Here is a 26,191-nt window from a genome sequence, read left to right on the forward strand (position 1 = left end):
AAACTGCAAGCAATCAGAAGGAGAAGAATGAGCTACCAATTTAAATTCAAAAGGTGCATGTCTCTAAATAGAATATATCTTTAAATATGAAGCATTAACATTTTCCTATATATAGAGGGGAGCTATACTGTTCACTGATTATTTAGAAATCAGTTTCCAAATGAAGTTGTATAACAGATGAAAGATGAAAGCAGATTCAGTACTAGGTATGTTTGCTTTCTTAAGTGATGCAAATAATTGAGCAATACTGTGGAAAACAGATTGCCAATACAGGCAACCAATGTAGGGTTCTGGTGCCTTAAAATTCTATTTCCAAGATAGGCGGCACATCAGCAGACAGCCCTTTTAAAACATTAAGAGCATGTTCAGGAGGGACAACAGAGACCCAAGTGGCCAGCAAGTTTCCTCTCAGTGGTGTTTCTAGATGGGGGCAACATGAATTTGGTGAATTTTCAGAGAGAAAAAAGCAACAAGGAAACATTGGCCGGGAAGCATTTAACTTCACTTTTCTGGTCCTAATTACCCTCCAGATGCACCTTTTCCAGTTATAAAGGGCTTGCGGGACTCTAATTGGACCTTTTAGCATAACTGATCTTCAGTAGCTGCAAGATACTTGACTTATTTATCTATCCTGCTTCAGAGGTACTTTAAAAATAGCTTATATATGCAATATAGGGATTTTTACAATGTACTGGGCATTTTGAAAAAAGTTTGGAAAACTATGATGATATATGCATATAACTGTATCGTCTACACTGCTTGTCCTTCAAGAACAGATGAAATATAAGGGGGCAAAAGTCCAAGAAGTGATTAAGCAAAAATATGCGCCAAGGACTTAACATAAGGAACACTAGTTATCTAGCTGTAATGGTAAAGATAAAATAGTTTGCTCAGCTTCCTATAACTTTCATTTGTTTAATTTATGGGTGAAATCCTAGTTAATTGTGTCGTAAGACATTTCTTCAGTAGTAATTAATAAAGTTTTAAAGCATTGGAAATGATCATGAAATCAAGAAACATAGGTGGTCTTTACACTCCTGATATTCATTATCTGCGATGATGTCTGCAACCGTGTCTTAAGGCCTCTCTTGGAAGGACACGATAGTTTCATACCAAAGTAGTTTTATGTTCTGGGTTACACTTAATCATGCAGTAAGGAGATCATCATCTGAACGTCCAACAGCATCTGGATTTGAAAGAGGATCCAAGTCTGCAAAGGCACTAAACCAGGCTGACATGTCTTGGCTACTAGTCTTCTCCACAGCTGAAATACAGGTAAAAGAAACGGATTTCATTGTTTGACCTAGACCAGCCATGTCCAAAGTCTGTTTTGGGGGTTTCACCCGGCCCTTGTGGCGGTTTATCTATTGGGGTCAAATCCTAAAATAAAATCATCGTAGAAAAAGTTCGGCCCTCATGCGTGTTCACTTCATCAAATCCGGCCCTCTTTGAAGAAAGTTTGGGTACCCCTGACCTAGACACAGCTTTTAAGAAATATTTTTTACTGCTCAGACATTTTCTTCATCTTAATTAATGAGTGGATTGGTGATTTTTACTTTTTTGTACTGTATCCTTTTAAGCCACTTAGAAATAATAGCTGTTAATTTTTAAAACTATTTAATAAAAAAACAAATACAGTGGTACCTCGGGTTACATACACTGCAGGTTACATACGCTTCAGGTTACAGACTCCGCTAACCCAGAAATAGTACCTCGGGTTAAGAACTTTGCTTCAGGATGAGAACAGAAATCGTGCTCCGGCGGTGCGGCAGCAGCCGGAGGCCCCATTAGCTAAAGTGGTGCTTCAGGTTAAGAACAGTTTCAGGTTAAGAACGAAACTCCGGAACAAATTAAGTACGTAACCAGAGGTACCACTGTATTCCTAACAATCAAGGTCAATGGACAGTAAAACAAGTTGTCTGTTTAGTACTGCAAGCATTACATATAATTCAGCTACTTTTCCTTGGGAATTTTATTTACATAATGAAGCTACTGTGGCTGCCATTTAAAGTGGAAGACCAGAATGGGGTTAGAGGGGCTTTCTTTTTCTACTGGACACTGCCCTGTCCCAAGCATGGTATCACTTCATGCTCAATGTGTGTGTGTGGGGGGGGGGAATCCGCATTTGTATCTCTCCCTCAAACTTGCCTTTACAGTTTGTTTAAAGAGCTGATTTCTCACCCAGGGGAATCAGAGTACATTATGGTTGTCAGGATTACCTTCCTTTTCAGAAGCTAAGGTAAAGGTAAAGGGACCTCTGACCATTAGGTCCATTCGTGGCCAACTCTGGGGTTGCGGCGCTCATCTCACTTTACTGGCCGAGGGAGCCGGCGTACAGCTTCCGGGTCATGTGGCCAGCATGACTAAGCTGCTTCTGGCGAACCAGAGCAGCGCACAGAAACGCCGTTTACCTTCCCATCAGAGCAGTACCTATTTATCTACTTTCATTTTGATGTGCTTTCGAACTGCTAGGTGGGCAGGAGCAGGGACCGAGCAACGGGAGCTCACCCCGTCACGGAGATTCAAACCGCCGACCTTCTGATCGGCAAGTCCTACAGCGCCACCCACGTCCCTCTACATTGCACAAAATGAACATGCACACCCCACAAAAGGATTTGTGTGAAATATATCACTTACACTTTTGTGGCATCTTTGGTGAGGTTTGTGAAGGTCCTTGCTGCTTCTCAGGCTCTGATTTGGAAAAAGGGTCTAGAAATTCTGACTGTGCAATCCAACCTCCGGGAGGGAAAAAAAGGAAGATCGTCTTAATTTGACACATTTCTTAATGCTGACAGCTGTTCAGGTAAGCCCACCTCTACACCATCAATAATAACTATGGCAAGAGTTTAGATTTTGGGGCCTAGCAAATATTCTAGGAACAGCAGATGCGTGCCTAACAAGTGTCACGGTGGAGGCGGGAAGGGGGACATGCTAATATTTCGCATGTTATCGCAGTGGCCATTTTGGGTGATGGAACTCTCACCCTGACAGGGGTTTGGTGCATCATGTGACTCGCCTGGGAGCACATCCCAGAAGATGCATGTCCTGGTTTTTTTTACCTGAAAAAGTTGGGTGGTATGCAGGTGCCAATTAGGTAGGCAATCTGAGTCACTAAACGTTTTAAATATACGGTATATATGTACATATCTATCTCCACCTCTCTTCCCCATAACTTTCTCCATCTAATCCCACATCTAAGTGCCTCCCTGGTGTTTCTGTTTGGGTACATTATCATGCTCAGTATGTCCAAGATCATACTTTTAATCTTTTCTCCCAAGCCCTTCTCTGTTCATTGACACTCTTTATCCATTGACATCACCAGCCGGTTGACAGTCACATGGCCTTAGTATTTATCATTAGCTTCCCTGTCTTGGTCACTCCCCTCATTCAATCCATTGCTAAATCATGTTTCTCCTCCATTTATGTTACCACAAAACTGCCTTTCCTAATACTTACTATGAAGGCCAAAATCGAGGAGCTGTGAAGGCAGAAATCCAGATGAGAGTGCTAGGCATTTTGCCTCTGCTGCAGGTTCCTGAACAGGGAGATCCGTGAAGGGAAATTCCTGTATAATATTTCCTCTGCTTGAAGAACTGGGGCTTGATAAATTCTCCAGGAAAGAAAAATCTCTCTCAAAATCTTCTTCCAAAGAATCTGTTGGAAATTCTGAAATAAATGTAAAATAAAAAGATGATGGTAAAGGAATGGCAGCCTATTTCTTCCCCTTGGGGCTACTTATGCCTCAGAAAGTTATTTAGCAATACCGTCATTCTTTGTTCTCAAGTATATCAATATACAATAACATACCACAAATGATCTCTCATTTGCATAGATCTCTAGTGATTGCAGAATGTGATCCTAGAGCTGGACCTGAGAAACTTGCCCCATAATTAAAGTCTGCCTTCCTAGCCAGTAGCAAAGACTGCACAAGGTCATTTTAAAAATGAAAATCCTGACACTTGGCTGTTTCAGAAAGAAGTGGGAGATAGATACACACGCCTGCTTGTACAACTAGTTGACAGAGTGTTTTGTTAGTTTTGTAAAAGAATCTGGGCACAGAATCAGTTGCTACCTGTTGACTGGAGTGAGAAGTGTGGTGGTTGAGATAGATTGAGATTCCTACTTTTTACACAACTTACCACCAAAGGTTGTTACTGCCAAGGCATTGTAGTTAATGAAGTATTGCAGAGTGATATAGGGATAGAAAATTCCTGGTACGTAAGAATTCGAAATACTTGATGGCTTGGTTTTCATCTACACATTTCCCAAATACAGTTCTCCAATATTAGTGCCATGAAAACAAACTGACAGGCTAATTGAATAGGTCGTAAAGTGACTCTGGGTGGCGCTGTGGTCTAAACCACAGAGCCTAGGCCTTGCCGATCAGAAGGTTGGCGGTTTGAATCCCCGCGACGGGGTGAGCTCCCGTTGCTCGGTCCCTGCTCCTGCCAACCTAGCAGTTCAAAAGCACATCAAAGTGCAAGTAGATAAATAGGTACCGCTCTGGCGGGAAGGTAAACGGCGTTTCCGTACGCTGCTCTGGTTCACCAGAAGTGGCTTAGTTATGCTGGCCACATGACCCGGAAGCTGTACGCCAGCTCCCTCGGCCAATAAAGCGAGATGAGCGCCGCAACCCCAGAGTCGGTCACGACTGGACCTAATGGTCAGGGGTCCCTTTACCTTTGCTAAAGTGACTCCCTTATTTCAAACCCCGAGAGAACTTTCAACAGCAAGAGATTACTGCTCCTCTATATCAGTTGCTTAAAAGATGAAAGCTATTTAGTACCCCAGGAAGAAAAGTACAGGCTGCAAACATGCCTCAGCCTGTAGGCAACTTGGGTCTAGTCTGCATGGAGCTAGCTTGTGGCATACAAGTTTCTCGGGTTCAGCACTGTGCTTGCCAGCCTCAGTCACTGGCAGATGCCGTAGCTGGAAGAGATCTGCTTTTAGGACATAAGCCTGTCTTTGTGTGTGCTATTTGGCTTGCGGCCTCAACAGCTGAGGATGCAGCAAACGCTATGGAACGGCTTTTGGCAAAGCCACTTTGCCTCCTGTGCTTCAGGAAGACGAAAACGAACTGGTAGCAAGGAAAGAGAAATGGGTTGGATAATGCCTGGACAATCCTACATTCATGAAAAGGAGAGGGTGCAGAACCCAAGTAAGGTATAATGACTGTGCCTGAGTTCTCGGCAAAGAAGGCTGGGTGTGGTGAGACAGAGGGAGGATGTTTTGTGAGCCAGCTGCTGTCCAGTGTAAATGAATATTAGAGGTATTTCTTCTCCTAATCAAGAATGATCTATCGCTCCTCTGCCTCTATTCAGGTACTCTCCTGTTCATGACTGCTTTATTTTCAATCATCCAGAACCGGACGCTGTACCACGTCAACACGGCTGATAGCTTCTACTACTTTTGTAAAATATTGTGCTTAAAGGTAGCTATGGCTGCAAGCTTGCAGATACTTAATTGGCTTAGGATTTTATTCATGTTAAGTGATGAATTAATATGTTTAATTCCATAAGGTGAAGATTTAAGGATGTTAATGTTTAAGTTAAATTTCATAAGAATTGGGATTTGGAAAACCGTTAAAAGGACATGCAATGAAATTCAACCAAGGGGAAGCGAGGAAGTCACTTAACAAAGTTAATAAGTGTAATTTTCAGTAAGGCTATGATTTATGTTTGTCTTGTGTGTGTGTTTGTTTGTTTGTTTGTTTATAATATTGTGAAAACCAATAAATTTTTTGGGAAAAATAATAATTAAGGTAGCTATGGCTGGGCCAAACAAAAAACAGCTCAGTAGTGTTCTAGGCAACATTCCTATTGCTGCTATAAATTATAGTGTAATAGCAGCAGCTGTAGTACTTTTCTGCTAAGTTCAGGGCAGCTGGGCCACTAAACCTTAAGTGACAGGGGAGGGGGAAATGGAGAGGATTGCAAGTGGTTACTCAGCAACCATGGAGGCATCTACTAATACTTCCTGTTAACTGAGAAACGGCAGGGAATGACAGTTTGGTTGTCTAGCAACCGCATGAAAATTACCCGTATTTCCTAGTCCCTTTTCCAACTTAAACTCAGCGAGCCTGAAGCCAGCTGGTAAGTTGCAAGACAGCTGCTGGTGTGATGGGATTCCTCAGGTCAAGAGGAGAAAGAGAGGTGGTGGATGTTATAAATGTGGAGTTGATAGTGGAGACCAAAAGACTAATTCATTAAGAGATAGTAAAAAGAAAGAGAGACTTAAAACCACAGAAGAGAAGACAGTCCACTAATTCACTCCTTTAAAGAATATGCAAAAAAAAGAAAAGAAAAAGGAATTGAGGCAGAATTGTAGAGAATGCAATTAAAAAGATTGCAAAAGGTATTAATGAATTCACCAAATTGTTGTTAAAACAATGGGGCATTAGAGAACATGGTGTCTGCCTCTGTCCCCCCCCTTTGCTTTTTTGCATACACACCCACCCATCAATATTTTTACTATATGAAGCAAGCTGTATAGCACAGGCACCCAATATCAAAGGAAGAATGCAATCCCACTGTCCTTAATGCATCACAATACAGCTATTTTCTGTACACAGAGAATGCCATTGTGAAAGGAAAGTGTTAATATATTAATTTTCTATTATATTATATAGCTATTATAATGTTTCATACAAACTATCTTGACGTTTTATTGCAATCAAGCAGCATATATTATTTTGTTAAATAAATAAATGAATAAAATGAAGCATTATTTTTTTTGCAGATTGAGAATTATTACCTTTTTCAGGGATGCATGGATCACCAGATTTGCCCATCTGACAGAGGTTCTCTTTTGTTTCATCTGACCCTTGAATACCAGAAGAAAATATTCTTGGAAATAAATGTATCAAATATAAAAGTATAAATCCCAAGCAGAAATTTCTAAATAATCTATCTGGTTCAACACTGTCCATTAATAATACTGCTTATGGTGTTACATCATCTCAGTGAATATGCTACTATAATGCAACAAATTAAATCAGACACAAAAATACCAGTAAAAGCTACATATTGTGGGATGTAATTAACTAAGTCATACTCGGAGTAGACCCACTGAAATCAATGGGCCTAAGTTAGTCAAGTCCCTGATTTGAATATGTCTAATGAGCATGACTTAATTGGATATAGCTCTTACTGTTTAATAGTTTTGTCCTTGCAACCTTGGGAAACAAATCTTTACATTCACTTTATCGCTCAGAACATGCCACGCTCCATCCTTATATCTACATATTATACCCACCTTATCCCTATCCCGGATTTTCAATTTTATCACATGTAACTTATACTGCACTCCGATGCATGTCTGTCTAGAAGTAAATCTATTGAGTTTTATAGTACTCATGTCCAGGTAAGTTGGTATAGAATTGCAGCCTTAGATAAGCCAAAAAGAACATTCTAGTTTGTCTAAAGGCATAGGGTTGTATTCAATGTAGCAATAAGCTTTTCCGTTTTTAGCATTTTCTAGTTCATATATGTTTTTGTATTCTTATCTGTAAACTGCCTTGAGTACCAGACTGGGGAAAAGGTGGGATATAAATGTAAATGTAATAATAATATAATAGGAGTGCATTTTGCCAGCTTTGGCTTGTGTGCCGAGTAAGATTGCCTTCCATAAACACGGTTTTAACAATGAGTCCGTAAGTGACCATGGAAGCCAATTCTGGATCCACACGTCCTTCCACAGTGGGGACATTGGTTTCTGGGCGGGAGTTGATCATGGTGAGGGTTTGCCAAGCATGCCTTCCTCTTAGCACATTTCTTCCTTGCGACCTGAGTTCGAGTGTCTTCAAAGCCCATGACACCTTTGGTAAAGGCTGTTCTCCAGTTGGAGCCCTCGCAGGCAAGTGTTTCCCAATTGTTGGTGTTTATACTACATATTTTTAGATTTGCCTTGAGACAGTCTTTAAACCTCTTTTAACTGATGAATGGTGTAAGTGTACCTTGCTCAAGGAGTGGACAGTAGTTTTCATTCAATGGAAATCACTTCTCCCTCCCAGCACTGCTCTTTGAACCTCCAAAAACCAAAGGCTCAAACAGGGTGAGGCTGTTTCAAAGCCCTTTGTTAAACATCCCTGCTCTCCTCTATAAACCTCTGATTTTTGGAGGTTTAAGCCAGCAGCACAGGGAAACTACAAAGGGCTATTGTGTCAGGTGACTGACAGGTGTGCAATTTCACTCACCTGCAAACCTTTGCCCATAAGGGCCATTAAGATCTGGCCCACTGGCCAGAAAAGGCTCCCTACCACTGCTAAATGTAGCCCTAGACCATGGTATCTAAGAAGTTGCCTCTCCCCCTACGCACATCCTTCTCACTTAGATTTGTGGATGACGATTTGGTGATGGTGCTGCATGATCCTGCAGTAAACCATACTGTGATTCAAGTACATGCTTTTATCTATGATAGCCTAGTTCTTTTTGACTTCTTAGACTAGCTTATTTCTTGAAATATACTCGGTTGAGAGTGGATTTCATGCTCTTTATTCAGCTCATAGTGGTGAGGAGGAAATGGAAGTTCCCCCACAATATCTGCTTTATATACATTATTTACACAATGGGCTGCACGTGATTGGCTAATTCCGGGATTCTCCTGTAGGCCAATCAGGTTGTGGATTCACTTCCACCTGGAGCTGGATTGGGTGGCTCCTGCGGACCAATCATACTGCTGCATAGTTCTAGGACCAATCAGACTGCTGCATTTTGAATCCTATTGTTCTAGGACCAATCAGACTGCTGCATTTTGGATCCTATTCAATTCAGTACATAACTTTTCTGAAGCTTTTTTATTATTGTTGGCTTCATATTTTTAATTTTGCTTTATTATTAGTACAGTGGTACCTTGGGTTACATACGCTTCAGGTTACATATGCTTCAGGTTACAGACTCCGCTAACCCAGAAATAGTGCTTCAGGTTAAGAACTTTGCTTCAGGATGAGAACAGAAATCATGCTCCGGCAGCTAAAGTGGTGCTTCAGGTTAAGAACAGTTTCAGGTTAAGAACGGACCTCCGGAACGAATTAAGTACTTAACCCGAGGTACCACTGTATTATGCTCCACTTTTGTACACCTCTTGAATATTCTATAAATGAATTTGGAAATAAATAAATATTACATTAGGTTGACTTATTCCAATTTAGATCATTGCTCCATCAAGCTTACTTAATGTCTACACTGACTAGCGGTGAGGACTCTTTCTCAGCCCTTCCTGGAGATGCCCGGAATTAAATCTGGAACCTTTTGAATGCAAGGGAAAGAATAATGGAGTGGCGAATCCAAAATGTTCCCCCCCCCCAATATTCATCATCATCTGGGGGCCCTGAAACACCACAAAGCCTTTGTTACTGGTTCCAGAGATAATCTAACCAAATATTTGGCATCTTACCTGAGTCTGACAGAATTTCAGAGGCATCTTCATCCAGTAAAATCAGCCTTGAGTAAAAATAAATAAAAGTCATATCAAGCTTTATGCCACTGAAAGCATTTATTTGTGGTAATATTAGTAAAAACAGTGCAAGCCTATATACATATACCTTCTCTAAAGTAAATCCCAGTGAGTTCAAAAGAGCATATCACCAGGTAAGTTTTCTTAGGATTCCAATTTTTATTTCTGAATTCATATGGTCAAGATTCAAGGAATAATATCTGCACAGAATAGTTGCTCTATTTCCTTTAATCAGTGCTCCCCCCCCCCCTAGAAAAAGAAGCGCCAGAACTCACCACAAATGCCACCCTTGTTCTCTTATTATGGCAGTGGTGCCTGCGAGTTCCGGCTGAAAAATGTCCTGCCCTTAAGTATTATGTTAATTTATTTTAAAAGCTGAAAACCCACAGCCCGGGTTGTAAAACCAGTGGGTGTTGTTTATTTCTAAATGGGATATGGGGAGTGGGGAGGGTGTAGTTTGGTAGCTTCCTATTGCCACAACAAGGTATTCATGCTCTCTGGATTCACCTAGCTGATCACATCTGACAGCCCTTGCTAGTACAGTGGTACCTCGGGTTACATACGCTTCAAGTTACAGACTCCACTAACCTAGAAATACTGTAGTACCTCGGGTTAAGAACTTTGCTTCAAGATGAGAACAGAAATTGAGTGTAGCGGCGCAGCGACAGCAGGAAGCCCCATTAGCTAAAGTGGTGCCTCAGGTTAAGAACGGACCTCCGGAATGAATTAAGTACTTAACCCGAGGTACCACTGTACATGCAAAAGATACAGCGCAGACGCTCCACATGTGCACCAAATATTTAGAGCAGGGATCAGCAACCTAAGGTCCAAGGGCCGGAAACAGCCCGCTGAGGTCTTTTAACCGGCCCCCGAACCGAGGTCCCCGCTCGCAAGTTTAGCGCAGCATTGGGGCTCGCTTCCACAGTGCTGGAAATTGTATCTGCGCAGACGCAGACCCCGGAAATCACACCTGCACATGCCAAAATTTGCGGGCGGGCGGGCGATCCGGCCCACGGAGGGATCTCCATGGGTCCAATCCGACCCAAGCAAGATAAACTTTGCTGACCCCTGATTTAGAGAGTAACAGCAGCTGTGTGTACCTGCTTGATCCAGTACATACAGAGGATCTCTGTTCCTCCCCCCCCCCCCCGCCGCCAATGCACTAGTGTATCCAACTGGCATGGCGGCATATGAATTCCCATCCTACACAGAGCATCAAGCAGTCCAGGTGGTCATGAGCAGACTCTTCTGTTAATTTCAGTTTATTTATTTAGCATCTTTATAGCCCATCTTTCACATCCAGGCACTGACCACGCTCAGAGCTGCTTAGCTTCTGCAAAATGGTCCTCAGACCAATGTCCTGGAATCAGTTGTTAAAGTGTACCCTAAATGCAATAGAGGAGAGACACTGGCAGGTCCCCACTCGAGATGAATGACACTGAGAACCAGCTAAGGAAATCTTTATTCACTTGCAACAGCCTGGAGAATGAAGGAAGGGAAAGGGTAGGCCAGCCTCCTCCAGAGACCCTCAGCAACCAGGATGGTAACAATTATGATGTCAAGATATGCAAGTTGCTCTGACCCCTTTGACTTGGTCTGCCTCTTTCTCCCCACCACCATGTGGCCTCCAGCAAATGAAGTAAGCCTTGCTCCCTCCTTAGCCGTACCTGGCATGCAAAAAGATGGACTATGTGCTCAGTTTTGGCTATTTAGTTCTCTGACATGTTAAACCATTAAAACTTACTTATCAAGCATTTCAGGGGTACTCTCTTCTTCCGCATTCTCCTTCTCTTCCTCAGTAGATTGGTTAACAAGCTTCTGCAATTGCTCATAAAATTGTTATTTAAAATAAAATTGTCTATAGTTTGACCCCCTCCAACAAGACTTGTAAGACTGGTTGTATAACAGTATTAGCTTTCCTATACATATAATTGTCAGGTCACCATAGTAAAAAACAGAAAACCTTAATGTAATTTGTTTTAAACAAGTACTGTGCGTGCTGAAAGCTTGCTGTTGATATTAGGACATTGCGAAGCTACTAACCCAGCTGATGGGTTATCTTCTAGGGAGAAAGAATAAATACTATGGTTCGTAATTAGATTTATTTACCTGTTGACTTATATTGGACCCCTTCTTTATCACAATTACACTGGGGCTGGACAATGCTACCAGTATGCCAGTGAAACGTCACTGTATCAATATGTGCTCTGCACAGGACGAAGAGGGAGAAGCATGTAAAAACACAGCAAAAATGAGCCGTGCCTCCTACGTCCTTGACAACAGCATCACTGGCCCCCAGTCACACGACATGAGAGGCACTTCTCTTATGCTGGCCACAAATGGAGCAGTAAATCCACACTGGCTAATCTGAGGGTATGGCAGGGCGATGCAATGCCACCTCAATGTGCACAACACACAAGCACACAATACCACAACACCCACCATCACACGAGTCAAGGATACAGATCTCTAGATGCCCCAGGCACCCCTGCAGGCTAGCACCCCAGCCCCAGGACCTAATTGGAATCCTCCTGAGAAGACATGGGACAATGCCACAACCATCCAACTGCTAAGCTGGTGCTGCTAAGCAGCATCTTACCAGGCCTACCCCTATCACACAACCCTGTTCATATTCCCACCTGTTATGTACTGAAGTTCTCACCCTGGGCCAGCAGGGGGATACTGTAGACAGTTATGCAAATAAGGGATCGAAAGTGACGTTCAGTGATTGGATAGTTTTAGAAAATTGTTACAGTTACATTGTACTGGAGCTCTATATAAGCAGGCTGACTGAACCCTAGCCTGTGAATAAACAACAGCTGTTTGAAGAATCACTGTGTCGTCTGATATGTTCACCCACAACTTAACACCCCCCCTTGCGCACCTGTCTTGACAGCGGCTTTTTATGTACCCCACTGGCTTCTACAATTATTATTATTATTATTATTATTATTATTATTATTATTATTATTTTATTATTATTTTATTTATTTATACCCTGCTCATCTGGCTGGGTCTCCCCAGCCACTCTGGGCGGCTTCCAACAAAACACTAAAATACAATAACCTATTAAACACTAAAAGCTTCCCTAAACAGGACTGCCTTTACATGTCTTCTAAAAGTTTGGTAGTTATTTTTCTCTGGGAGGGCATTCCACAGGGCGGGCGCCACTACCAAGAAGGCCCTCTGCCTGGTTCCCTGTAACTTGGCTTCTCGCAGCAAGGGAACCGCCAGAAGGCCCTTGGCGCTGGACCGCAGTGTCTGGGCAGAACGATGGAGGTGGAGACGCTCCTTCGGGTATACTGGACTGAGTGCTAAGGTATACCAGGTGCTAAGGCCCCACAGCTGGTGTAAAATAAAGGGCTGTACTCTTAAGCACAATCGTGGAAAAGGCAAGCCGACTCTATGAGCCACCTATTGATAGAATTACCAAGCCTTGTTTCTTTTTCACATTATTACTATGGTCACAGTTAAGGCTTCATTTTCCCTTTCCTTTCAAGATAGTCATGCATCTTAAAAGGCTTTTCGGGACACTTCTTGCCATGGAGGTGCTGTTGTTCCAGCAGGGACTTAATCAGTACAAATATCTCTCTCCAAACTGGAATAGCCCTTCCTAAATCTAATAATAATAATAAATAAATAAATAAATAATTATTTATATCCTGCTCTCCCCAGCCGAATAGCTCAGGGCAGCTAACAACAATAAAATAATACAACATTCTAAAATCATTTCATTATAAAATTAATTCAACTCAAATTGATGGCAACCATTAGGCTAAAGTTCTGTGAAGATTGCCAAAGGAGGGAGTCAGGCTGTGCCCTGACCAAAGGCCTGGTGGAACAGCTCTGTCTTGCAGGCCCTGCGGAAAGATGTCAAGTCCCACAGGGCCCTAGTCTCTTGTGACAGAGCATTCCACCAGATGGGAGCCACAGCTGAAAAAGCCCTGGCTCTGTTGAGAGCCTAACTTCTGTGGCCCGGGACCTCCAAGATGTTTTTGTTTGAAGACTGTAAGGTCCTCTGTGGGACATACCAGGAGAGGCGGTCCCGTAGGTACGAGGGTCCTAGGCCGTATAGGGCTTTAAAGGTTTAAACCAGCACCTTAAACCTGATTCTGTACTCCACCGGGAGCCAGCGCAGCTGATATAGCACCGGGTGAATGTGATCCCGCAGCGAGGACCCTGCAAGGAGTCTCGCTGCAGGATTCTGCACCCGCTGGAGTTTCTGGGTCAGTCTCAAGGGCAGCCCCACGTAGAGCGAGTTACAATAATCAAGTCTGGAGGTGACCGTCGCGTGGATCACAGTGGCTAGGTCAGGGCGAGAGAGGTAAGGAGCCAACTGCAACTAAACAACTAAAAGGACATTAAAATAATAGAGGAGAATATCCTGGCAGTCATGATGTCCCCATGCAAGACAAACCACTACTTTCTCCCAGGTGATTGTAAGCCCAATCCTATTTCATATGTAAGTTTTTTTGGAATTACACCTAAGGCTCAAACCACATATTTCAGATAAAGAAAAGTCATAACTTGTGGATGGGGAAATTAATTACATGTCATTACATGCCTTAAGTTTTTTTCACACCTCTGCCCCAGAAGCAGCATGAGAAAGGGAGATATTAATATGATGTTATCACATCACACGTTTTTCCAACTACACTTTTCTAGGAAGACACAGCTTGGCAGTGGCCTTCTATCTTTCCAAAATGAGTAATTTGGGCCTAAGATGTTTTAAGTATACACTTGAAAATACACTTGGAGCGCAGAAGATGCTGTGCTGACTGACCTAAATACTAAACAGTATATTTTGAAATACAGTGGAACCTCGGTTTTTGAGCATCTCGGAAGCCAAACGGTGAAAACCCGGAAGCAATTGCTTCTGTTTTTGAACGTGCCTCGGAAGTCGAACGGCCTCTGTGGAGTGTTTTTCAATTTTCTCAGTGGAAATTGCTGTCAGCCCTTTGTGCATATGTTGTTGAACATTTCGGAAGTTGAATGGTCTACCGAAACAGATTACGTTTGACGACCGAGGTTCTGCTATAAAACGGATACAAGCAAGGAAACACAATCCCAAACTAGCTAGCAAAATGCAGTATGCTTACTTTGTAGACCTTGCGTGTTTTTTTTAATTGACCAACTAAGTGAAAAATATCTTTACCTCACATGCATTCTGATGATACGAGTGGAGATGCGCAAAGCCTTCATTAATTTCATTCATCTTTTGAACAGTCTTTTCACAGAAATGCAAAAAGGTCATCTAAAGAAAGCAAAGTAAAATACATTTACAGTATACGTATGTACGTGTGTGTGTGTGTGTGTGTGATATTATCTTTTAAAAAATCATTTTGCGCACAAAATTGAAATAGCAAAGGATATACAGTAAATAATGAATATATGTCATTCCTTTTCTATATGATTGCATTGAAATGGACAGGCTACACTTAAAATATCATCAGGAAACACTTGCCCTCCAGCGCTGTTATTTAGGGACACATTTTAGTCAATAATGGTTGCACAGCTAGCTTGCCAAAAAGGTGAAATAACACAGAGAGCAAGGGTGTTGTCTTTTTCTGAAGGAAAAAAACAGACTTTTTTCTGAGTGTTCTACAGGAGCTTTAAAAAAAACTGATCTAATTCTAAGGTGAATAGGGAAAGCTTGCCTTTAACTACTCAAGGGCCCCATCTGCACTGTACATGTAGGACAGTATCCTACCACTTTAAACATTCATGGCTTCCCTCAAAGAACTCTGGGAACTGTAGTTATGTTAAGGCTGCGGAGAGTGGTGAGTAGATTCCTATTCCCCTCATATAGCTGCTATCCTCTGACTTGCTTCGAAAGAGGGATTAACTGTTAAACCAATCTCAGCACCCTGAACATCACTACAGCTCCCAGTATTCTTTGCGGGAAGCTGTGACTGATTAAGTGGCATGATGCTGCTTTTAAATGTGTAAGGTAAAGGTAAAAGACCCCTGGACAGTTAAGTCCAGTCAAAGGCAACTATGAGGTTGCGGTGCTCATCTCGCTTTCAGGCCGAGGGAGCCGGCGTTTGTCCTCAGACTGCTTTCTGGATCATGTGACCAGCATGACTAAACTGCTTCTGGCGCAACCGTACACCGTGACGGAAAGCAGAGCACACGGAAACGTGTTTACCTTCCTACCACTGTACCATGCTGTTCTGAATGTTGGCGGTGGGGAGGAAAAACCCTCCTCCCACTGCAAGCCCCGGGAACAGAGGAGAAGCGCTGCGCGCCTTCCCCTTTGTTCCCGTACCTGTCCGAAGGCTGGCGGTGGGGCGGAGAGACCTCCTCCCACCGTCAGCCTTCGGAAGGCTGCTCCGAAGGCTGGCGGCGGGAGGAGGTCTCTCCGCCCCACCGCCAGCCTTCGGAAGGCTGCTCCGAAGGCTGGCGGTGGGGCGGAGAGACCTCCTCCCGCCGCCAGCCTTCGGAAGGCTGTCCTGAAGACTTGCGGTGGGAGGAGGGTTTTCCTCCCCACCGCCAACATTCAGAATGCTGTTCTGAATGTTGGCGGTGTGGAGGAAAAACCCTCCTCCCACCGCAAGCCCCGGGAACAGAGGAGAAGCGCTGTGCGCCTTCCCCTCTGTTCCCGTACCTGTGCTGAAGGCTTGCGGTGGGGAGAAAAGCCCTTCTCCGCACCGCCAGCCTGGCAAGCGGTCTCCATAGGAACGCATTAATTGATTTTCAATGCATTCCTATGGGAAACCGTGCTTCGCAAGACGAAAAACTCGCAAGAAGAAAAAACTTGCGGAACGAATTAATTTCGTCTTGCGAGGCACCACTGTATATCGTTTATACTTCCATCAGTCAGCTGTTCTTAAGCATCCTACGCCTACTAGATCATTATGAACACAGGAAGGGCCTACATTAAGCTAAACCTGTTCAACTTCAAAGGTCATTCATCAATGGCATAGAAATTCTCACGCCATCTAATACGGGAGTGGATACCTGATAGACAGCAAGACAGTGTGACAGCATATTACAGCGGCTGGCTCCAAGAAGATCCACCTTCTGACAAACATCCATCTTCATCTTATCAAACTGTGCTTTGGTATTTCTTACCTGCACCTGCACCTAGAATAATTAAAGAGGAAACTGAAATGACGTTTGAAAGCAAACAAATCAGCACAGCACTCGTTTAGGAGCATGCTCTAAAATTCACTATTTATACTTAGCAGCCTAATCATATGAGCTTCTGCACAAGCACAGCAGCCTATAAGATCAGGCTTGGCACATACGGTATGGGGGAACAGTTAACCTTGTATTAGTGCTATGACAATTCCCATTAGCTTTTTTGTATGTTGTATACTGATCTGTGTATACTTTACATATTCCTCACATGCTGAATATGAAGCACTGACTGGACATCTCCTTGCCAATTCAAACAAACATAAGCAAAATAATAAATTACTTCTGCAGTGATTATTTAGGAGGATATGTCTTCCTATTCCTCCATTATTTACACAAACACACCGCAAGAGTTATTACTCTTAATTAAAGACAAGCAAGCCTTTGTTTCTTTCCCTTTAACTCCTTTCTTGAAATCTCCAAAAGTGCATTTTATCCTGCAGAACCAGGGGGATTTAAAGTACAAATAAATATGGGATTCCCACTTCTTGGTGTGATGGAGTGTGGAAAGATTTCAGAAGAGAGTGAATGTGCTTGAAACTCATCACCAATCCTTCCCCAGATACGATCCCTGGAAGAAACAGGGCCTACAACAGTCTACCCCAACCTTTTGGATCACAATTCCCATTAGCAGAGGAGCCGGCTTGCAAGGATGATGGGGCGGGGGCAATGTTGCACACGTGACATCAGGATGCATGGCCAATGGTCAGGGATAATGGGAGTTGTAGTCCAAAACATAATAATAGCAATAGTAATAGTAATAATAATAATAATAATAATTATTATTATTATTATTATTATTATTATTATTATTATTATTATTATTTTATTTATACCCCGCCCATCTGGCTGGGCCTCCCCAGCCACTCTGGGCGGCTTCCAAAAAAATATTAGAATACTATAATACATCAAACATTAAAAGCTTCCCTAAACAGGGCTGCCTTCAGATGTCTTCTAAAAGTCTGGTAGTTATTGTTCTCTTTGACATCTGGTGGGACGGCATTCCACAGGGAAGGCCCATCTGAAGGGCAACAAGCTGGGGAAAGCTGGCCTAGGACATCTTAGCTTTGGGAATATCTACTTTTCTGAATGTTTCCATTTGTTTGCAAGTGTCTGGGTCCAGTTCTTGCGAAGCATCCTTCATCCACAGCAAAGCCCCTCTATACTCTGTGCGCGCCTGCTCCATTCGATTGATTGTAAGCAAAGTATCTGACACGGCCCTCCGACTAAAGGTTGCAAGTTCTTGTCCGAGGCGAGACAAAGCCGTGCAAAGAGCTAGCCTGAAGTGAGGGGGAAAGTGAACTGGATTAGTTATCACATCAAAACACCAATGGTACCTGGCAGAGGACATAGAGCAGTTCCAATCATCAATATTTGTATTGAAGACGAACGCCTCGCAAGATGAAAAACCCGCTAGACGAAAGGGTTTTCCGTTTTGGAGGCGCTTCGCAAAACGAATTTCCCTATGGGGTTGCTTCACAAGACGAAAAAATCTTGCGTCCCCCGGCGGGGTTTTTTTGCTTTTTTTGCCCTTTTCCTAAGCCGCTAAGCCGCTTATCAGCTGTTCCACTGATAAGCCGCTTAACAGCTGATCGCTGGAAGCCGCTTGACAGCTCTAGCACTAATCCGCTAAGCTGTCAATGGGCTTGCTTCGCAAGACGAAAAAACCGCTAGACGAAGAGAATCGCGGAACGAATTCTTTTCGTCTAGCGAGGCACCACTGTATTTTAACGTCCTTGTTAAAAAGCAAATAAAGTTGAGGGTGTTGCATTCAATGATGTATGTACAACCACCATGAGTGATACTAAAACCCTACTTCTAAGTAAAATAATACTAGTCATGTTGTAAATAGTTGTGTCTGCCCTTACCTTATAACAATGAAATGTGTTTTTATACTGAAAAAAGGTTTTTTTTAAACTGCAGCCTGATTTCAATGGGAGGCTCATGTGAAGTTGAGCTTGCATAGCAATAAAGAGCACCAGACTATTAATATCTTAAACGCTATCCAATTGAGATGTACATCGCATTTACTTCAAAAATACCATTAAAAAAATTGGAATTTTATCCATTAATCCTAAACACTATTTCGTGGATATCTTCATAGTGAGTCAAGTCACGTAATTTTGCAGCAAAGTTTATTTTTGCAAATAATAACCTGAGCATATATGAATGCGATTTGAATTCTGCATGGATACTGTTATGTACTGAAGTTCTCACCCTGGGCCATCAGGGGGATACTGTAGATAGTTATGCAAATGAAGGATCGAAAGTGACGTTCAGTGATTGGATAGTTAGTATGCAAATGAAGGATCAAAAGTGACATTCAGTGATTGGATAGTTTTAGAAAGTTGTTACAGTAACAAGGTACTGGAGCTCTATATAAGCAGGCTGACTGAGGCCTTCAGTTCAGTTCTGTTCTGGCATTTGAATAAAGAAGAGCTGTTTGAAGAATCGCTGTGTCGTCTGATATGTTCACCCACAACTTAACAGATACTTTTAGTCAAAATGGTCTTTGCAGAAGCTTCTTATGCAGACATTTTCAAAAACTGGTCTTACCTATCATCCCCAGTCAGATACAGCAGATATTATACCCTCCCTTCTAGTGAATTTCTATCTTGCCTGCAGATTCCAGAGAAGGCTTCACACATACAGTGATACACGCAAAGGCCCTCTAACTACAGACATTTGTGCTATATTTGCAGATATCAAGGGAAGAATGTGCAACATCAGGCATGAGGTGAGGCTACTCGGTCCAATGTGCTCCTTGTTCTCATATAGTTTGACATGGGAGTGAAGAACACCTAAACAGAGCTAGCAGAGAGAAATTACCATATTTATTGCTCTATAAGTCTCACTTTTTCCCTCCTAAAAAGTAAGGGGAAATGTGTGTGCATCTTATGGAGCGAATGCAGGCTGCACAGCTATCACAGAAGCCAGAACAGCAAGAGGGATTGCTGCTTGCACTGCGCAGCGATCCCTCTTGCTGTTCTGGCTTCTGAGATTCAGAATATTTTTTTTCTTGTTTTCCTCCTCCAAAAACTAGGTGCGTCTTGTGGTCTGGTGCGTCTTATAGAGTGAAAAATACGGTAACACTTGTGGATTCATTAGTTTTTGAAGAAGTGTTCTTACTCTTGTCTCAATTCAAGTTATTTGCACTCTGGAACATCAAAAAAGACTCTGACACTCAGTCAGCGTATTAAGTAAAAGGTAAAGGTAAAGGACCCCTGGACAGTTAAGTTCAGGCAAAGGCGACTATGGGGTGTGACACTCATCTCACTTTCAGGCCGAGGGAGCCGGCGTTTGTCCACAGACAGCTTTCCGTGTCAGGTGGCCAGCATGACTAAACCGCTTCTGGCGCAACGGAACACTGTGACGGAAATCAGAGCGCATGGAAATGCCGTTTACCTTCCCGCCGCAGCGGTACCTATTTATCTACTTGCACTGGTGTGCTTTCGAACTGCTAGGTTGGCAGGAGCTGGGATGGAGCAAAGGGAGCTCACCCCGTTGCAGGGATTCAAACCGCCAACTTTCTGATCAGCAAGCCCAAGAGGCTTGGTGGTTTAGACCACAGCACCACCCGCGTCCCTTAGTCAACATATTATTTTTATACAACACACAAACCTTTGTTGGGAAGAAGAACAGAGGGCCTGGCCAGTGGCATCAGTCATCTTGTCAATTTGAGCTTCACCCCGATCTGCTTGCAACTTTAAAAAAAGCCCTAGTTCGTTTTCCTGCTCAGATAGATCTACAAAAGGGAGATACATAATAAATCAGTTCACACATATTCACACAAATTAAAAGCAAGGTCAGGAAAGGAAAAGCATTCTTTTTGGTGATGTTGTTAGATCATAAACTATGTGAGGTTCTCTCTATTGCAGGAAATGCAGGCTCATCCCACCCACCACTGTACCCAATGTGTATTGACTATGCAATTTTGGCTTTAGGGATAGGCTTACTGTAGTTTTTCATAGCTGCACTGTTCTGACAACAAGGATATAATAAATTAACTACTGAAAGCAGAGATGGGTGAGCAGCCCTGTGGTTACATCAAAAAGGAACTGGGTCCTTTGACATTCCATTCCATGAGGGGATGTTTCAAGCATTCAAAAGTACATTCAAAGGGCCTGATTCACTCTGCTGCCTGCCACCGTCTTCACAGCTATTTAATATCAATCTCACAACCTGAAAGTGCAGGAATTATTAACTAACTTATGGTACACCTCTTGTTGTAAAGTGCTATGAATAATATATGGCAAAAACTGAAAGCCTGAAAACATTCATCTCACTCAGTATAGAATATATATCTTATTTCACTGTAACATGGAATCTGACATCAAGCAAAGCATTATTATAAAGCAACAAATAGGTAGATTTTTGTCCATTTTACCATTAAGTCTCTGCTGGTATTTTTCAATTGTCTTCAGAAGATCTGTACAGGTCACCTGAATGCTGTGAAAAACCTTAAAAATAAAAGGTGTGTCAGCAAATTAATTTGGCCAGAAAAACAAATGTGAACATTAAAATAACTGTTGATTTAACTAGCAAACCTCCCAAATACAAGCTGAATCAATAACCATTTGATAAATTCAGCTAAGTTTTACTCAGCGTAAACCTATTGGAAGTAATAGCCCTGATTTAATTGTATGGTTCTACTCTGAGTAAAAGTTGTATGCAACCCATGGTACTATAAAGAACTGTATACATATATATATGTATATGTATATAATTACCTCTATTTTGGCATCTAATTCCGCGTCAGATGCTACCACATGTTCATCTTCTTTCTTTCCTGTAACCTTTATTAAAACTTGTTTTGTTTTCCAGTATTTTTTCTGCATCCTGCTGACTACTGACTGGTCTTCCAGGTTGCCTTGCTTGAAGGTGTCCATGGAGTGACTAAACCCAAAAGTAAATGTCCACAAGTTCAATAAAGAAGTATCCACAAGTATCTAAGAAGATAAAATTGGGGATACGCTGTACCACTTCAGTGCATTTCTCAAGCTTAAAATATAAGAAGTGTAAACTTTCTTTCTTGGACAGGTTGAAAGGAAATACTGTACACAGTTTGCAAGCTACAGTCTAAGTTTGCATTGGGATGTGATGCTTAGCAACTTGACATTTAAGCTTGGTTTAACTAGGTCAGTTTTCCGTATCAGATTAAATGCCATTGTTTACTACAGTACTCCCTGAAATTTAAATTATTGAAGAGCTATTTCAAATTGAGATCCCTATAAATTTTTAAGACTGTTTTTTTTCTTTTCAGAAAAGTGACAGCAACAGTCCTTTTCAGAATCAGAAGAATCTTTATTTGCATCAGCCACTAGCCATAGCAATAAAATAAAATAATATGTACTGAAGATAGAGTACATCTATACAAACGTAACTATACAAAATACATTTTAGAGGTTTGCATCAATAATCAAATAATAGATCTTATTCTAATTGCCCCCACTAAAAACCTTGCAGTTTTTGCTGTAACCTGATCATCTTTATCTGCTAAAAAGAAGGCCACAGTAGCAATGGTTGAGTGACCCAACATGGAGAAGAATAGAGGGGTGATAACCTCACTCCTCAAATCCTTATAAAGAGTGCAAGCTAGATGCACATGAGCCACTGACTCAATACTGCCATCTCCACAGGGATACAACTGTTTTTCCAGTGAATTTTTTTGAAATCAACCCTCAAAGGTCCCTCAAAGCGCCGAGGGCCTTCTGGTGGTTCCCTCATTGCGAGAAGCAAAGCTACAGGGAACCAGGCAGAGGGCCTTCTCGGTAGTGGCGCCCGCCCTGTGGAACACCCTTCCAGCAGATGTCAAAGAGATAAACAACTACCTGAGATTTAGAAGACATCTGAAGGCAGCCCTGTCCAGGGAAGTTTTTAATGTGTGACATTTTAATGTATTTTTAATCTTTGTTGGAAGCCGCCCAGATGGGCAGGGTACAAATAAATTATTATTATTATTATTATTATTATTAAATACAGCCAAAGGCAGTATATTCAATCTTGCAAAAGCAAAAGCGCGCCTGTATTTTGGAATTGTCAAATTTTACAAACAGGTTGCCAACATGTCAAAATGACTAGGTGGAAAATAATCATACCATGGACAAAATTTCCTTATCGTGGCCAATTTACTGTGTCGCTCGATATCGTAAATTATGATATCAAAATTAAATTATTTGCTTTACTGAAGCCCAGTGTTAATAACTGTTGCGGTGATAAACCAGAAAAGTAAAGCTTTTTGGTTGACAATTTTAGTCCAAGTGCCATCAGGACAATCTTGCGATACTAAGGGTGGGAGACCGGTGGGGTTTAAATAGCAACAGTCCCTTTTCCTATGTTCCGTCATCTCAAATGACGCATGCTCAGTCGTAGAGAATTGAAAGCCTATGTCAGGGGTAGGCAACCTAAGGCCCATGGGCCACAAGCGACCCATGGAGGTCATTTAACGGGATCATGAGCCACCCCCAAACTGAGCTGCCCGCCCGGCGAGTCCCCACACGCTGCGCTGAACCAGCACAGCACTGGGACTCGCTTCCGCGGCACCGGAAATTGCATCTGTGCAGACGCAGATGCTGGAAATCGTGGGCGCTCACACATGCGCGCAATCCGGTCCACAAAGGGATCTCTGCTGGAGTGAACCGGCCCAGGCGAGGTAAACCTTGCTGCTCCCTGTAGTCCAACCCTCTGCCATTGGGAGAAGACCAGCAGCGGTTCCTATTTGCCAAGAGCTGTTGAAGCGGTGGTATTGGTGGGGTGGGGTGGGGGAGAGGCTGCCAAAAAGGAGGCGGATCTGGTCTCCAAAGGATCGTGCCCCAATGGTTGCTACCACCACAGTGACCGCTTTCACCGCTTTCACAAGTAGCTTAAGGCCATTCATGGATACCTTCAGGCCCTAGACATTTCCTTTTAAGCTTCAGCAAGTGGGACACGGGTGGCGCTGTGGGTTAAACCACAGAGCCTAGGACTTGCCGATCAGAAGGTCGGCGGTTCGATTCCCTAGACAGGGTGAGCTCCCATTGCTCGGTCCCTGCTCCTGCCAACCTAGCAGTTCGAAAGCACGTCAAAGGGCAAGTAAATAAATAGGTACCACTCTGGCGGGAAGGTAAATGGCATTTCCGTGCGCTTTTCTGGTTCGCCAGAAGCGGCTTAGTCATGCTGGCCACATGACCCGGAAGATGTACGCCGGTTCCCTCGGCCAATAAAGCGAGATGAGCGCCGCAACCCCAGAGTTGGCCACGACTGGACCTAATGGTCAGGGGTCCCTTTACCTTTAAGTCACCTGAAGACTGCCCTTGGTCAGCTTTCAGGGCTTGAAAGGAGACTTACTTACATCCTTCAACACAAGGTTAAAAAGTCTATATGCAAGCAGCTGTGCGAGGCTGGTAAAACTTTGTATTTAAGAACTCTCCTGGTTGCTATAGGCAACTAGGAGTTCTATATAGGCAAGTGAGGAACCTGGCTGAGGAGTGAAGGATCACTTGCCCCTTCCTCCTTGGCCAGCAAGGTGACGCAGTAGACTTGTGGTGGACAGGTGCATATGATAAAAGGCAACTTTTTAAATGGCCTGCTAAAGGAGCCACTAGTAGCCTGTTTTTTTTACCATGCTGGCTGCAGAGAAGGGCTTCCTAATCTCCGGGACCAGTATGGAAGCACCAGCTACTCTCTCTCTCTCTCAATTGTAGGCTAGTAACTTCTGTGGGCTTATTTACAAGGCAAAAGTTCAGGACACAGAGGAGTCCAAATGGCAAAAGTGCCAAATGCTTTTATTAGGAACTCAGCTTTAGGTTTTAGCTCTTTCTATAATTGTTCATGGTGCACATTGATGTTTTTGTTTCAGCTGTGATTTTTATCACAGCTGAAACAAAAAACACCAGTGTGCACCATGAACAGAGTGTGCACCAGAGAGTGATATTTACTGAGGATCTAACAAATCAGAAAATAAATAAAAACTTGGGTTTTTCCATGGAGCTCTACGAAAGGAATCAAAGTACTGTTGGAGCGTTGAGGGCTGTGGTTGCAGGAAACCAAGGTGGCAGCTTCAGTTCCCAAAACTGATCTCAAAAAGGGGTTGTTTGCTTTTAAACCTCTTTATTGTTGCACTCTGTAAAGCTTACTTTGCCCAGTGCCACAAAGGTGAATCACTAAACCACAAAAGAGTTTACCATAATAAATGTGTTAGGTCTGAAATTGACACCAGACTCTTGCTACCAGAGCCTGACACGTCCATTTATTTATTTGTTTATTAAATTTCCCTTCCCACCCTTCCTCCCAAAGCAATTCAGGGTGGCTACTCTTCTGAAAAGCACCAATTTATAGTGATGCACATGCTAGAAAGCTCTTTATATCCCTGTGCCGAGGCAACACCGGATTTAGGGTGCTGTGGCCGGTTCCCCGCCACAGGGCACTGAGCTGAGAAGACGCAAAATAATAATGATAATAATAATAAAAAAACCTATACAGTATTGATAGGGGTAGCGTCTGAGAAGATCCATAAAAAGCCACTGAACCAAAAGGAATTATTGTGAAAGTAAGAAATACTTAGGGGAGGAGGCCAAAATTTGTCCTCTCTCAGGTTGCCACATAACCAAAGTCTGCCCCTGGTTGAGCCTGAGGCAACTTCTCACATGGGAGAAAGAGCTGCAATTTTCATTTATACCCTGAACTGCTGTTTCGGTGACCACAAGCACTTTTCTACACATTTTTCCAGGTCTGCCTCATCGCATTTCTTTGATTGGTTTGAGGGAGGCACTTGAGTCAAGGGCAGCAATAAGCAGGTGCCACAGGCGGTGTGCCACAGGTGCCACAGGTGTGCCACAGGCGGTGTGCTGCAGGTGTGCCACAGGTGGTGTGCCGCAGGTGTGCTACAGGCAGTGTGCTGCAAGTGTGCCACAGGTGTGCTACAGGCTGTGTGCCACAGGCGGTGTGCTACAGGCTGTGTGCCACAGGAGGTGTGCTGCAGGTGTGCCACTGTTAGGTATGCCAGCGCAAAACCCTCCCTCCGCCCCTCCCATGGCCGCCCTCCCCCACCCCGACGAACTGGGGCGGTGGGAATTATGGGTATTGGGATGGCGCAGACAACGGGTACTGTATTTTCATTTCTAGGTGGGCCCGTTGCACCCCACATGTAAAGGTCTCTGACAGGAAAATAACGTTGACGACCGCAGTTCAAAAATGGGGAGCGGGGCAAGTGGGGAGGCGGGAGAGCCTCCCCCACGAAGAAGCCAACGGTCGGGGTGAGGAGGGGGCGTGGCCAACCGCCGCAGCAAAAGCCTGAGGTGATTTAACGGCGACATGAGGCGCTCCTCCCTCCTTCCCCTCACTCACTCTTTCCCGCCAAAATGCTTACCATTAAACGCATTGCTGGGCCCGGCTTCTCCCCTGAGCATTTGGCTGGGCACTGTTGGAAATACTGTAAATACTGTCATTTTTTCCGCATTGCTCTGCGTTACCTTGTTTCCACATTTCTACACTTGGAGGGGAAAACGAAGAGCTGCTTCTGTAGATCACGTCAAATTATCCCAATGGTTTAGCCACCTCACGCCCCATTTTAATTGGTCAGTTCAAATATAATAAAGGAACTTGGAAGTCTCTCTTTTTC

General features: G+C 43.2%; 1 protein-coding gene across 5 annotated transcripts; it reads right to left on the minus strand.

Annotated features, from left to right (window-relative positions):
* ICA1L (islet cell autoantigen 1 like) lies at nt 1–26,191 on the minus strand. Of its 5 annotated transcripts, none has more exons than XM_081888806.1 (13): nt 26,173–26,191; nt 21,324–21,489; nt 20,981–21,053; nt 20,215–20,338; nt 17,675–17,873; nt 16,414–16,539; nt 14,609–14,707; nt 11,198–11,280; nt 9,394–9,440; nt 6,754–6,822; nt 3,457–3,666; nt 2,638–2,736; nt 1–1,264 (listed from the first exon to the last, which is right to left on the minus strand). In XM_081888806.1, the coding sequence occupies exons 2-13, from the start codon at nt 21,480–21,482 to the stop codon at nt 1,146–1,148; spliced, it is 1,407 nt and encodes a 468-aa protein (XP_081744932.1). In that variant the 5' UTR covers nt 21,483–21,489; nt 26,173–26,191; the 3' UTR covers nt 1–1,145. The 5 variants fall into 5 exon arrangements, with proteins under 5 accessions (XP_081744932.1, XP_081744931.1, XP_081744930.1 ...); XM_081888805.1 differs by lacking the exon at nt 26,173–26,191 and adding an exon at nt 23,924–23,976; XM_081888804.1 differs by lacking the exon at nt 26,173–26,191 and adding an exon at nt 23,862–23,975.

This window comes from Podarcis melisellensis (genome assembly GCF_964234715.1).
Source record: "Podarcis melisellensis genome assembly, chromosome: 1".
Taxonomy (NCBI): Eukaryota; Metazoa; Chordata; class Lepidosauria; order Squamata; family Lacertidae; genus Podarcis; species Podarcis melisellensis.